Source organism: Amphiura filiformis, chromosome 4 (genome assembly GCF_039555335.1).
Source record: "Amphiura filiformis chromosome 4, Afil_fr2py, whole genome shotgun sequence".
NCBI classification, from domain to species: Eukaryota; Metazoa; Echinodermata; class Ophiuroidea; order Amphilepidida; family Amphiuridae; genus Amphiura; species Amphiura filiformis.
In genome coordinates, this window is record NC_092631.1 from 33,139,231 (window position 1) to 33,155,156 (window position 15,926).

General features: G+C 37.2%; 2 protein-coding genes across 2 annotated transcripts in view; one reads left to right on the plus strand and one right to left on the minus strand.

Moving 5' to 3' along the window:
* LOC140150130 (uncharacterized) overlaps positions 1-15,926 on the plus strand; it is a 123,843-nt gene that overhangs the window by 77,780 nt on the left and 30,137 nt on the right. The window lies entirely within an intron of this gene.
* On the minus strand, positions 385-14,370 carry LOC140150816 (uncharacterized). The gene is made up of 7 exons (XM_072172954.1): positions 14,243-14,370; positions 10,653-11,594; positions 9,710-9,970; positions 8,461-8,522; positions 5,358-5,613; positions 4,451-4,500; positions 385-1,715 (listed from the first exon to the last, which is right to left on the minus strand). The coding sequence occupies exons 2-7, from the start codon at positions 11,328-11,330 to the stop codon at positions 1,685-1,687; spliced, it is 1,338 nt and encodes a 445-aa protein (XP_072029055.1). The 5' UTR covers positions 11,331-11,594; positions 14,243-14,370; the 3' UTR covers positions 385-1,684.

Consider the following 15,926-nt stretch of genomic DNA (forward strand, 5'->3'; position numbering starts at 1 on the left):
TTCACTGTGCATGTATATTATGCCCATATATCATAGGCCCTAAAACTTTATTTGTCATCAGATATTGAAAAGACAAAATTGATGTTTTTATATATCAATACAGTGGCAACTCATTAACACGAACCCTCTTAACTTGAAGTTCCTGATATTAAACAAGAAGTATGTTTTACACTCTCCCAAGCATACATTTCACATGTTATCAGAACTGTGCACTGTATTTCATAAACAAATTTTTCAATAATTGAATAATTAACAAATAATAAAATTGGTTCTTTATTTTCCTATCTATCATTTATTTACCAGGTCAAATAGGATGCATTATTCAATACTATGCCCTAATAACTTTATTTGTCATCAGATGTTTCCCATTGAAAAGACAAAATGTATGTTTTATACATCCTTTATTTCATTAATAACATTTTCAATAATTGTTATCCAGAAAACAATGCAGGCTCGGATATCATCTTTGACTTCCCCCATTGTTCAAATGTGACACGATCTGGTCCACAGGGGCCAAAGGAGGCATTTTTAAAAATTGACATTATACATCCAATGGGCTATCATTTACTGAAAACACCAAAGGTCTAGCATACTTGGTCCTGAAGTTATGAAGTTTTTTTGATGTCTATTTTCTTATGTATTTTATTGTTTTTTACTCCATATTTTTACCTTTTTCTCAGTTTCAAATTTGCCGCCTTCGGCCCCCATGGACCAGATCGTGTCACATATGAAGGGTTTAATTCTATACACAGACCTTCAACATTGGATCTGTTTTCACCCATGCTGTGCCACTCTCCAACTGGTCTGTACATAAATGTAGATCTTTTGAACACCTGACAAGAACTGTCTTTCAAAAAGACATTGAGGTACATTGCAATGAAATATCACAACATCCCTGGTTATAATAATGACATTGATATTACACTGAAATACACCTTACCACCCATGAGGATAAACATTCTCCCAATTTCATTACAAACCTTGAAGAAAATATATCACCTTTGAAACGGTCTTATAGATTTCTGCTTTATTTGCCTACATGAGCATAATTTTAAACAAAAAGAGAGCAATGCATGAGCATTATTTTAAAACAAAAGAGAATAATATAAACTATGGACCTTTCAATTGTCTGTGTATAAACTTGTCAAATTTAGGCCTACATATAATTATGCCAGTTGTATTTTAGGCCCTAGAAAAAAGGAAAGACCTTATTTCAAACCAGATTTCTTTTCATTGAAAAGACCAAATTAATGGTAAGAATATTATTAGTTCAATTTATTTCATTTTGAACTACTGCATTTTGTGGGACAGTCCCGCATTCTGAAGTCTAAAACCCTGAAAATGTCTTCACTGAACGGCTCTTTTCAGAGCCACTACTTATTTACTTTTCTCTATTGATAAGGGGCAGTTTTCAGTGAATGGCTCTTTTCAGAGCCATCAGTAGGCAAGGGTGGCCTGCATGTCTCATTCTTAGGTATACATTGTCCTGAAGAAGTCACAGCTACTCCTGACAAAAGCTTGATATGAACTCCCGTCGTAAAATCCCACAATTTGATATCAAATGTTCATGCATAGATAGTTTATGGTTCATGTAGAAGTTATTCCAATGTTGCATTCACATGTGGTGCTTGTAAGCCATCTTGATATGTATCTTAAATGTGGAATGGTACTAGGAACTCTCAGGTCAAGTCACTCCTGCACCTGTTCTGTGTTTTCTGGAAAGAAAAGAAAAATGTAGAAATAGACATAAAGAGCAGAGCATTGAATATTACAGTTTGTCCACTCTGACTGAAGTACAAACTGACAACAGAGTAAACAGTGCGCATTGCTGCGACTCTGCTGCAGGTATGCGTGCCTACAAAGTCGGCACAGTGTGTACACCCACGTCCGTACTTTGTACTTTAGAGTAGACTGACTGTAGGTAACTGATGTTTGTATTTGTTAATGATTAGAGTTTTAAAACTTTTCTTTTACAAATAAGACAAATAAATAAAAACACAATGGCAATGTGAAAATAAAGGTGAACAAAACCTTCCCTGTTGGTTTATACGGTATGTATTCAGTGTCGAGTTACGTAATGTTACTATGTCAACGGAATCACATGCTTGAGTAATGAACCACGATCGAAACAATCACCACACAAAGTATATGGCACTTGAAGGCATACCAAAATAATGTGATCCTGTAACCAAGAGAATTACGTGTGTGTATGCTAGGTCTAGACAATTAGAGAATAAACGATAGGAATTTTTATTTTGACTATCCTCTACCGTGTGATAGACGACAGGCAGGTCCAATATTTTGAGTAGTGGATGCCGGCGCAACTACGATAAAAATATTGGACCTGCCTGTCGTCTATCACACGGTAGAGGATAGTCAAAATAAAAATTCCTATCGTTTATTCTCTAATTGTTTATTCTCATTTATTCTCATTCTTAGTCAGTTAAATATTATTTCAATAACTGTAAACTATTTTTTAAAGCAAAAATTAAGTTACCGTCATAAAAACTCCCCTTTTTCTAAAATGAATGAAACTTGTTTACCAGTTCACATCTTTTGTTGTGCGTACTTCTTGTGTGTGCGAGTATTCTGCACTGCATCTACGCATACAACGTGATACATACGTGCACCTCTATGAGCATGTTACGTGTTATCAACACTCATGATGACGTGGGGTCAGGGCCGCATTTACCTTTTTGGGGGCCCTGGGCCAGGCCAATATTTTGAGGCCCCAAAAAAATTCAATTAAAGACTATTTTAGCCCGAATTGAAGCTGATTTTGCTATATAAACAGACCAGTACGCAGCATAAGCGCCGCCAAATTTTGCAATTTTGTAGGCTATTTTGGCCCAAAACATGGTGTTTTTCGCTAAAATGGAAGATGCACACTGCACAGGGCAATTTTGGGGGCCCTCAAAATTTGGGGGCCCTGGGCCCAGGCCCACGGCATCTGGCCCTATGGTAAATCCTGCCCTGCGTGGGGTCGTCTACTTATAGGTTAATACATGCGTATTACTTGTTGGGAGTGAAGTTGTACAAAATAATGCACACACTGAGATGTTGATGCGTCTAATGCACGAGCCCCGAAGGGGGGAGTGCATTAGACGCATCAACATCTCAGTACAAGTGCATTATTTTGTACAATTTCTCGAGCAACAAGTGATCGATTTATTAACCTATTTCATACACGAAAAAAAAAATCCTGTGATTTTTGCATTTTTATAACAAAATTGTCACTAAAAATTTGGAAAATGCAGGCAAATATAAATGCAACAACTCGCAAGTAAAATGAACGCGTCCAAAAGCACTGTGCGTACTACGCGGAGTGCGCGCCCCTGTGCAATTGTACAACATTTATGCACGGCTAGTAATTTACTAACAGAGGCTCTGATTGGTTCTCACTATCTAGGAGTGTATGAAAGCCTGATAGACGATACCCAAAATCATGCGATTGTCCAATCAGATTATGTGTCTACGTAATGGACCACTCCCACTGAATAAGAATAGATGCCATATTGCAGGACTGAGGGTTAGAGTTCATAGGGGAGACGTTAGAGGTTTAGTAGATTAGATCACCCAGGCACTCTCACTAATATAATTTGCAAGTTGTAATACTGGTAGGTAAAACATTGATTTGTTAAAATGCTCCCGACTCCCAATTGCTAAATATAAATATTGTACTTTACAAACTATTCTTTGGTAATTCCATCCAATATGATAGTGATTTTTGAGATATTCTATGCATCACATTTAAACATCTTCCTGATTTAGCTAGAACGATGTATGTCAATTATTCTTTGTACATGGTCAAAGGTGCTCTTAGACTAGCCACAGACAGACTATCCGGTGGAAATAACAAGGACCATACGTTAATAATTACCAAATGGCAGGTGTGTGTATCCTAGATCAAACAGTGGCGTGACCCAGGGTCCGACATTGCCCTTATGAACTCTCACCCTCCTGTTTGAACAAAAGATAGTGGCTGCAGTCCTATTCTACCGATCTATATTCGAAAAGTAGATAGCTTTTCTTATTGATATCTACTGAAGCTTGCTTTATAAACAAGTGTGGATACCATATTGCTATCTACTGAAGATAGCTTTTCTTAAGCAATCGATACCTACTGAAGCTAGCTTTATATACAAGTGTGGATAGCGTATTGCTATCTACTGAAGATAGCTTTTCTTAAGCAATCGATACCTACTGAAGCTAGCTTTATATACAAGTGTGGATAGCATATTGCTATCTACTGAAGATAGCTTTTCTTAAGCAATTGATACCTACTGAAGCTTGCATTACAAAAAAGTGCAGATATCATATTGCTATCTACCTAAGGTAGCTTTACATATTTACTGGCAATCAGTACTTTGCTGAAGCAAAACATAACATTTTGAGTTCAACAGCCTTGTTTGAATAACATTTTGGAATTGTTTTCTTCTAAATAACTTACTGTAACTTATCAGTGAGATGGTTGATTAATATTTCAGTGGCATCTTCAACCTGTAAAGAGAAAGTTGTTTTTTTCATTTCTTTATTTACCAATCAAAATGATGATGCCTTAAGTAGCTACAAGTACATAAAGATATTGATTATCGATCAATAAGCAATGATAAGAGTAGAGCGCAGTTTCCTTCTATACTCACAGCTGATGAGCGATATTTCCCGGTTTGAGAAACTGTATTTGCCATATAAGATATTCTCGGTGGGGGCCAATTTTGTTTCTTGCACGGGGCGCTACCAACCCTAGTTACGCCACTGTTGAAGAGTTCAGATGCAGAAACCGATATCAGTTTTTCTTGATGTGAGATCATGAGATGTACAATGTAGGCAAAATTAATGTTACTCATCAAATATAAAGAAAATAATAAGAAAATATGTGCTATTTTTGATCAGAGTTTCAAAATGATTCATTGGAATTTTAACATAGGCTGTCATTTTAAAATTAGTAATGTAGTCCAGGACACAGTTAAAGACACTATCAGTGATGAGTTTAAAAAAATAGGCTTAACATTTTTTTTTGATTGGCGTAACATAAAAAAAATTAGGGTAGGTAGGTCAGGATCGTTTTTTTCTTCTTTACTTTTAAAGCTGTAAATTGTGTTCGATAAAGGCCTTAGAACCTGTGTGTTACTGCATAAATAACAATAATAAAAGCAATGCATTTATAACTGTAAACCTCTTCCTACTGGTCCTGAAGTATGGAGACTGACATGCCATTTTACTCAGGGTTCCCAGTCAAGAAAAGTCATTCAATATTGAGTTTGGTCATGGAAATTAATTCTAATTTTAGAATCAGAATGGTTTCTATGGTAGCTGGTTGTATTAATATCATTCCTAGAATACAATATAGAATATACCTTTGTTGTCAGCATGCATGAGTTACTAAGCACGTCTTGTATTTCCGCTTCCTCCAACTCCAGCATCATGCCTGTCACTTTTCCAGGAATGTCTGTCGTACCAACGTTAAGTAGTTGTGCCAAAACTGAGAATATTTTTGGATAAAGCTGTTCACCTAACTCTTGCCTGCTATGCTTGTATTGTGTAGGATCATCATCTGTGCTTGGTTTGGCTGGTTTTGTGGCATTTTGAAGGGGTATTTTTTCTGTTTGAAATCTAACGAGATATGATATGAAAAATAAAAGATATTGTCAGATAAGACTGAAATATCACAGAATGCTGAATATCGATTAGTGTCTTTGATAAATTCATGTTATGCACACATTCTCTTGAGTTATAGAACAGGAATCAGCCGGTGCAGCATGGCATCATTAACTATTACCATGTATGCTACCTTCTTACACTGAATCAATCATAAATAATTGATATGCATGTGATCTCTTGTTCTATAATTCAAGAGCATTAATTCGTACCATGAATTTAACAAAGAGACAAATCGCTATTCGGTATTTTGCCAAACTCATAACGATATGTAAGATTTAAAAGTAAATAACAAATGATGGCTTATAACGGAAATATTTACTAGGTTGCAATTTTGCTTGGTATTTTAGAGGAAATACTGATAAGAATATAATGTTATCAGTGTTGTTAATTAATTCAACAACGTTGGAAGAAAATGGTATCTCTGCATTTTATTTATCTACACATTTTAATTATCCTAAAATAAGCCCTACAAAAATAGAAAAAAGAAGATGGACTTAAAAAGCTGATAAAATAGGGTCAAGTTTTTCTTTCATATTTAAATTTTCATATATTTGGTATAAAATTTGCAAAATGTTTTACCTGTTTGTAATTCCTTCACAAAACTCTCATATATTCAAAAAACAAATGTGACAAACCTTATAAATCATTGTTTATCATCGTATTTTATGGTACGGTGAACTTTAATTTTTTTACATTATATTGCATGTGGCAAAATATTTTTGTAAAGGTTTTTGTAAAGTACCCAACAACCGACCCTGACTTTGGAGCTTTAAGGGCAGTTACAAATTTTCTTTTTGCAGGTGTAACCACAGATCTGTGGTCTAATGCACATATCAAATGCATCCCCGGCCCCTGGGGACCCGGGGATGGTCCGGGACTTGACATCATGTGACCCGGGATTTGACTCAAAATGTATCCCGGGGGGAGCCGGGTGTTGGCCGGGACTGGCATAAGACTTGATGTCGGCCAAAACCCCGGGAAAGTGGGCCGGGACTTTACCCGAGACGGGCCGGGATTTTGTCGTAACTTACCCGGGGTTTTCCAACCAGTAAAATGGGCCGTGGTTTGCTAGTAAGGATGTCCACATTTATGGGTCAGGGAATCATATCACTTGGTCGTACTTAAACCGTGGATGTATATTATTAATCCACTGAGTCGCCACATTAATGTTACTGTTCATATAAATCCATTCCAATAACAAAATCTTGGCTGTTATTTCCAAATTTTGCCATAGTAGTTCATGTATCTGCTATTTAGCGGGGCTCTATATTACATGTTCGACCGGACCACACTGGCTTCTTGACATGCACGTGCAAACGAGAGCATGCTTTTTAACCACCCGCCCAATAAAGCTTTTAAATTATTAGGCCTACACTGAAAAACAAAACTGACCGTGATAATAAAAGAATCCATGATACTTTTGTGACATCTGCGATCGACTGCTGCATGGCCATAATACTTAATAAAAGACTATATACTATAGGTAGTGTACGTGTTCTTTATAAACTCACCAGCTGTATTTTTATTCTTTAACAAAATAATTTTATATGTGTATGATATAAAAATTGAATTCAATGTCTTGTGTTAATATACAGATATCAAAAATTAAACTATATCATATTTTCATGTTGGAGCGTTTAACAATATCATTAATCACAAATCGTTGAAAGGATGTTTTCAATATTACACAAAATGACAACCTCGTGAAACAAAATATTAATAACGAGTGCGCCAAAAATTTGATAGATGGTCATTTGATTTTAAACAAGATACAAGGTAGGCCTATTTGGATGGGGTATGGGCCTTTACAGAATAGCCTCATTATAATTTTTGAAGTTGCATTTTGGATTGACATAAAAACAATCATATTATAGGCCTATAATATTATGTGCTTAAAATGTTCATGCAAAGATCGAACATTCGACAATCGTAGACAGATGTACATGCAGTGATCTGTTTCTTTCATATCTTTGATGTTTTAATCATTATAGACCTACATGTATGCCCTATATCAATACGATGTTCCTTGTTTATTCCCGGCATTTTCCGACCCGCCATTCATGCCTCGTAATATATTTAAAACAAACATGCATATTAAATATAGCACTTGATGGCACACAGGGATCCCCCTCTTGTCCCGTTCCCCTGCCACTGTAAAACATGAAAAATACACGAAATGACTAAAGTGGGAAAGTCGGGTGACTGGGGTCCGACATTGATATATGTAACGTAAAATTCCTTCGACGGTGTGCTCGTCCGAAAAAGGGTCATTAGACATAATAGACTTTAGTCCGTTGAAGTGGAAACAGTAGGACTATATCTGAGAATTATGCTGCTCTGCACTAGTGACGAGAATCTAGGTAGCCTAATTTCGTTATCGTTTTTAGATGTTCCGCAACAAGGTGAGTAACTGATGTATTTGTAATGGAACACACATGTTGGCCTATATTTGAAGCGTTTGAATCCTCCCAGCATGTCCAGAGCTCGGCATTCCATTTAGTGAAGACATACCTGAATACCGAATTTTGAGCCCGCGATATTAAAACCATATGTAGATCCAGGCCTATATCCGATCGCGGGGCAGGAACTTGGCCCGAGAATACCGGGGTTTGCATCGGTTTGCATCGGATATTCGCCCCGGGGGGCCCGGGAGTGGCTGAGAGTTGTGTCGGGGTGGGCCCGGGACTGGCCAGGTGTTTACCGGGACTTGAACTTTTAAACCCAAAATCCACGGCCCACGACCCGGCCATCCCCGGGTCCCCAGGGGCCGGGAATGCATTTGATATGTGCATAACTTACCCAGACTTTGGTTGTTTGTGTGTGTTGTGTGCTGCAATCAGTACTTCAATGCTTTCTTCAACCTGCAAATAAGTCAGAATATCATCATGTGTACTTCTAATAAATGAATTTGGTGATGATAATGAATTATTTAGATTAAAAGGTGTTATTTACAGAATGAATCCAGAGGAATAGGATTAGGTTTAGAAAGATTTAGAATTTGATATTAAACCTTGACTACTACCCAGCAAACAAAAAAGTCATTAATGTGTTACAAACTTGTTTTGGTTTTGGTCAAAACGTTTTAATAATATTTAAATGTCCGGTTATATAAAGGTCATGAAAACATTTTTAAAATGTTTGATATGGAATAACACTACATCAACATAAAAAATGTTGCCAAAAATGTTTTGACCACGGTTTTGACCAAAACCAAAACATGTTTGTAATATTTGACAAATATTATTGTGTTTTCTGGGAACATAATAATTTTTATGATGGTATATTTTGAACTAGGTGATAAATGGCTATATAAAATAATATACCATCACATATTGGGCGACTACATACTCTGACTTCTGAGATATGATGGATCAATGTGAACTTCCCTTGTGTGCGCAGACAACATCGTGACATGAGCGCCATACAATGCCAAAGCACAACAACTCACCATATAAACACGCTTACAAGTAACATACCCACTACATAATCATCTCCCAGATGCGGATGCATACATACAGTTGCTGTACTTGATGCTGATTAAAGTCCGATTCTTACTCCACATCGCACGATGAAATTAAAATGTACATTTTAATTTCATCGCGTCTGCAACTCCTTTTATGGTCATTCTGCCGACCTTGATTTTCCAGCAACCAATCACAAGCATGCACGGTTGCGATATCGCAATGCGATGCTATAAAGTTGAACAAAATCCAACTCCATCACGGACCAAAATTTCCACCGCGCGATGAGAATTTTTACCGCCGTGCTTGTAAAAACCTGGCTCAGATTACAGTTTTTATAGCATCGCAGCATCGCATCGCGCTGCGATGTGGAGTAACAACCGGACTTTATAGCATGTTCAGCGAATGCTTATAAGTTAATTTTTATTAACTCTGTGTTATGCCCCCAATGATTAGGAGGAGAAGTATGATGAATTTCCTTCAGGAATAATGAAATAATGAAAAATACTAAAAATGTTGGCTGAAATGAAAAATCTGAGCAGGTGGGAATCAGGAACCATTGAATCAACTGTTATTGGCCTAATTACCTTTGAGGCTAGCATGTCTGAGTAAGTAATCATGTACTGTATCTGTATTGGATCCAACTCCAGCATCATGCCGGTAACTTTTCCAGGAATGTTTTTTGAACCAAATATTTGTTCTAGTACTGAGACTACTTTTGGATAAAGGGTTTCACCCAGTTTCTGTCTGCTCTGCTTTTCAAATGGTGAAACATCATCTAAATCACTTTGTTCATGTTGTTTGGTCGGTGTGGCTGTACTTGTGAAGGAGCTGGCAGTGCTGGAACTCTGAAAGAATTGAATATAAAAAGAATATAGCCTGTGAGAATGTTTCTTACAAGCAAAATTCCAAGTGATTTGTTTCTTTAGGGTGTCAAGTGTTCAAAAAATTAGGTTGCCATTTTTTTTCAATACAGTGTTCATTTTCTCATAATCCATGTTGAAATGTATTCTTTACATAGTATAAAGTATGTGTATCCAACAATCTTGCTGCATTACAGGATTATAAATTGAGCATATAAACATGACAAAAAATAGCCAGTTACAAAAAGTTTCCTTAGTGTGGTGAAAAGTAACTAAAATATTTGTTGCCTTGTGCTCTAGATATTTCAGAGTGGTCAATCTTCACACATTTTGTTGGATTCCAATACATTTTGCTTTAATTCTGCAAAACCAACAATTTAACACTTCATTCACTAAATCTCACAACATTTATTATGTTCAGTTTATTGTCACACCTTTGTAGCCTATGCTTAACATACCTAGGATAGCAGACATTGGTAATGATTGACCAATGATTTGTAATGATCACACTTAGCTATTTTGTTCTTTGATAATTTCTTAGAATATTCAAAGGAAAAATTTGTATGTACAGAATATCCATTTGTGTTACAAATAAATATCTAAATGATTTGCAAAAAGTTGAAAAATAATGATGCATCTTACTACAACTTTTTGAAAGTTCTCTTACCTCTTCATGCTCTTGTTGTATTTTCTTGATCATGCCCTGCACATTGCATGAAAAGCACTCAAATATTTGAGTTAAATGATCCTCTGAAGGTTCTGTGGTAGGAGCACTTGTATAAGCGGTCTCCCAGTTAAGGTCGTCAAGTAATGCTGACACATTCTCCTTTTCTAGTAAAATGTGCACATCATCCGTTCCGCTCATGAGTTGAATTAGTCTCTCGTTCTTGTCTTGATACTCTTGGATGTCATTTATAATTCCTTTGGAGGTTTGTTCCTTCTGCTCTACTTCATGTATGAAATCTTTGATCTCAGTTTTACAAGAATCAATGCATTTAATCATGTCAGCAGCATCGCATTTGATTTTCTCAAGCTGTGTTAAATGTCTCTTATGTTGTGACAGCAATGCTTGGTCATTTATGAATTTTTTATTGACGTCCTCTCGCTCACTTTCAAATTCAGCACGGATAAGTTGTGCCGCTTCTTTAACAGTAGAAAACTGGCAGTATTGGAGATGTTTTTCCTCCCCGAGACACAGTGGGCAGATGAGCTGATCACAAGTCTGGCACAAAAACATCAGCATTTCGCCTTTGTGTTTAGGACATCCACTGGTGATCTTGTTTTTGATAATTTCTAGTTGACTTTGTATATCAAAATTTGTTCGAAATTGTTTTTTTTGCTGCATTTTTCTTTGTTTCTAAGTCTGGACAGTCAAACTCAACATTGCTACGACATTTTGGGCATGGAAACTTTCCTGTAACTCCATGTGTGGTTGCAGTACTGTCTATAGTTTCTTGAAGGCATTCTTGGCAAAATGTATGCAAACAAGGGGTGACAGTTTTAGGAATTGTGTAGTGGTCCAGGCATATACTGCAGGTAAGCTGTTGAGACATATCTTGCAGGAGGCTACTCTTCTTTATTATATTTCCACATGAAGCCATTTTATGAGCTGAAAGAAGAGTTTGATCAAGACAAAGACAAGATAAAAACTAATGTAGTATGTAAACCATGATGGCGTATGCTGTTACTGCACTAGTAAAAATTCAAAACCACATGGATAGTAGACAAAGTTAAACAAAATTAACTTTGTCTATTATCCCTGGGGTCTATACGCTGGCAAAGTTACGTAACTAATCGGATTAACTACCATAGCAATAGGTACAAACAATTTTTAATATACCGCGCAGCACTACAAGCAGGTTGCACTCATCACCTGTCTTCAATCATATAATAGATTGAATACAATACCACAATACCGCTCTTTTCAAAGAGACTAATCTTACAGGTACAAGTGATTAGCATTTCTTTGACATCTATGTTCAATGCAGAGGTACCGCATGAACGTAGAAGTGCAGCGCGATATAATCAAAAATTGTTTGTACCTATTGGTAGTTAATCCGATTATTACATAACTTCGCCAGCGTATTGACAGGCAGATGATGCATGCATTCCAATATATGTGAGTGCCCCGGCCCAGGTGGTGACATATGTAACACCTTCTGTTTGTCTGTTTTTTCCTCATTTGCCAATCTTTACCATAGCACACACACACCCAATCCCCACACACCACTATATTTGGCTGCAAATGAGGACCAGTCGTCAGTTATTTTTAGGTGTGCATCCTCATTTGCAGGTCTTTAGGTGCTGTGCAATAATGATCGAGCCCTGGAGGAGGGTAAAATTAGGAGGGGCAAGAAATATTTGGCCTGCCAAGGGGAGGGGCAAGCAATTTTTGACAAGCCAAGAGAGGGGGGTGGGCAATTTTTGGCACACATTCATAAAATGCTCTAGAAAGGCTTAGGAAAACAGTACGCAAACGCTTAGATATGCAAATTTTCCTGCTTACAAAATAATTTGGCATGTGCAATTAAGGGGGAAAAGATTTTTTGGCAGGCCAAGGGGAGGGCAAGCAATTTTGGTGGGCTGAGAGGGGAGGCAAGCAATTTTTGGCAGGCCGTTTGAAAATTTTACCTCCTGGGTTCATAATTCAGAGATGCCAACTCTCCCGATTTCGGCGGGAGTCTCTTGATTTTCTCACCGCCTCCCGATTTTGTTCACAAATCTCCTGATTTTCCGATATTTTTGTTAAAATAATAAATAATTATTTTGCGCGTCCGTTACCATCTGGATTTCAATCAAGAATAAAAAATCCTAGTTGTCGTATGGCTCATTTCATACTAATAATCATAGTCCACACAAATAATCATAGCGTCGATCGAGCGTACGAAGTACACTGTATGTATCCTACTTTTGGGATGGTAAATGTTGCTCAGTGAGTGCCCAAATGTTTCATTGGTTTCCGTTCTTGGTATTTTGATGCGTGGCGAAAGAAACGTCCGGGGATTATTCTTTCGTTAAGAGCCACGCCCAAATGTGTTTCAACAACAAAAATGGCATCGAGTGGAGGGCCTAAGAGAAGAAACCCGCAAAGTAAGAGTCAAAATTCCTTAACAGTTTCACTACTGAATGGCACACTGTTCTACATGCAACACGGACGTAAGCATATGATTCGGTGGGAGAAACGACATAAAAATACATAGAGACTGCGTTGCATCAGTGAGTTATACGTGGAACCTTAGACAGTACTTCATCAATCGAAGCAGCAAGGCACACACAACAGCAGTGATAAATGCAGAGTTTTGTAGGTCAACCATGAATGATCCAAGCATTACCTCTAGGTCCATCGACACCATGAATGATCCTAGCATTACCTCTAGGTCCAGGGATGCTCAAAAACCAAAAAAATAAATAAAACATTTTTTTTGTAGGTCAACCATGAATGATCCTAGCATTACCTCTAGGTCCAGGGACACTCCAAAACCAAAACTTAAAAAAAAAAAAATTGGGGAAAAAAAAATCTACAGTGATACTTACCATGCTTACATACACAATGTATTTTTGAGATTGTGTTTAACACAACTTTAATAAAAGTAAAGAAACATTTACAAAAGTTGTACTCCATTTTACTGTCATTTCCCATGAAATGGCCTCTCCTGTGGTGCCAAATGTGCAGAAGCCCTCTGGCTTTGCCCCCTTGACACCCACTGGGGCTTTGCCCCTCGACCCCCGGCCATTAAGGGTGAGAGCTCCGCTCGCTACACTTTGCAATTTCATTTTAATCCTCGTCCTCCCTATTTTCAAAAATCTCAATGTTGGCATCTCTGCATAATTATTGCATATATAGTCCCTTACAAATACACCACCACCTTCGTAATTGTTTCAACCACATATAAAGTCCTGGGTATAAAGTAGAGTACATATACAGTGGCATATAGGGGTGTGGGGGGATATATGTGCCCCTTCCAAACGTTTTGAAACATTTAGAAAGGAAAATAGCTGTAAAACAGCTTGTGTCCCTCCCTATCAAGCCTGGTGCCCCTCCCATCATGGTTGATATCCCCCAATGTCTCTCACTACACCACTGGTCCTGTAATGTTCTAATTGTTTCAACCATGCACTATCATGAAAACTATACACTGTGTAACAATGTGTATGTATAGTACCTAGACATATATTATATGTTATACATCTGCTATGTATTAACATTTAATTATGATTATTATTATTATTTATTAAAGTCAATATAAGTGTACTTACAGTTGGTTCACTATGGTGCCCAGTAAATGTAGTGAAACAAGTGAATTTGACAAATTCTGCCCGTTGTGAAACATTACTCATATGCAGCAAACGTTAAATTCCCATTGCGATCAGGAAGCATAAAAGCATACATATAATATTAATATACTTGCATGATTTACATTGCCTGTACAGTTGGAAGATTGCCAGATTTCAATATCATGTGGAAGGCAGCATGCTATTTATAGCTATAATTGAGTGTACATGCAGTGTGGAAATCCCCCAACCATCGATGTTTTTAATAACTTGTTTACAACTTGTTTACAAATAGGACAACTATATCTGTAGTTGACTATCATGTATTGTAATCTTTTTTTTTTTTATCATATCAACATGGGGAAGCTTAGGAATAGGAAAGGGGATGACAAAATGAATCCAAATTAAGCTTGAAAATGGAAATATTTGCAAAAGACTAAACTTTCAATTAAGTTCCATGATTTTTTTAGGGTTTTATTGTTTTTCATTTTGATGGGGTCCAGGGGCAATGGCCTGATGGGACAGGTTTTGAGTTTTGATGGGCTCATATTCTAGTATAATCTTGATAAAAACATGTCATAAACATGTCTCCCAGTAAGTACAGGATTATATTTTTCCTACTTCCATCCCAACATAATATTGTTCTTAATTCTGCATCTGTTGGTGCCCTCCACTAGGAATGATTTGAAATGCCACAAATGGTGAGTGTGCTGCCAGTTGAGAATGCGTCGTCTAGCATGTCAGAAGAAAGACATGTAGCAATTTATGCCCCCAAAACTCTGCATTCTGCAACTTATTTAAATCAAGTAATTTTTTTCTTGGAGAAGATCAGTGTCATATCTCAAAAATGCTATGCTAGTTTCAAGTTGCCATTTTTTTCAGCAAGAATTTCAATGTAATATATCTATATAAAAATTCTGACGTAAAAAGGCAAGGTTGTATTTTGATTGAGACACCCTGCATGAAAAAAGCCCGGGGGAGTCACTCACATACCAAAGTGGTACGCATGCTCGTCCCCAAAAACGTCGAAAAAGGGTTGATGCTTGGCCTTGTGGCGGCGGCGACGTTTTTAGAAAAAAGGGTGCTTTTCAGGTAAAGTTTCGACGTTTAGGGTATATTTTTTTCAACTTCAGTGGGTTTGTTTTAGAATTTACGCCATTTAGGGGTCCATTTTAGTTTCTTACACCAAATTATGCCATATTTTAGGGGTAAGATTTACAGAGTCTTACGCCAATAAGGGGTGAAATCTTTCCACACTGATTACGCCATTTAGGGTCCATTTTTGAGGTGCTGGGACGAGCATGCATACCACTTTGGTTTGCGAATGATCCCCCCGGGGAAAAAAGGGAACAATAATAAAGAAAACTATCTGCTCTTCTAGGAAATATTTTATTTACTTATATTTCGTGAAATACCATTAACATGAAACTTCCAAGATAAATTCTTATTAATTATTACACCTGTTTACATGCTTATAAGCTTTATCGTCATCATTTGTCATTTAGGGATTCAATCATGTTTCACTGTTATACATCACTGTTTAATAACAATGCGTTCGTGTCGTCTGCATGGTTTACTTCACGAGGGCATCTTTAGCTACCCGAGCGAAGTAAACCCTGCAGACGTGCCGGACGTGAGTTGTTAAACGGTGATGAACAACGGTGAAACA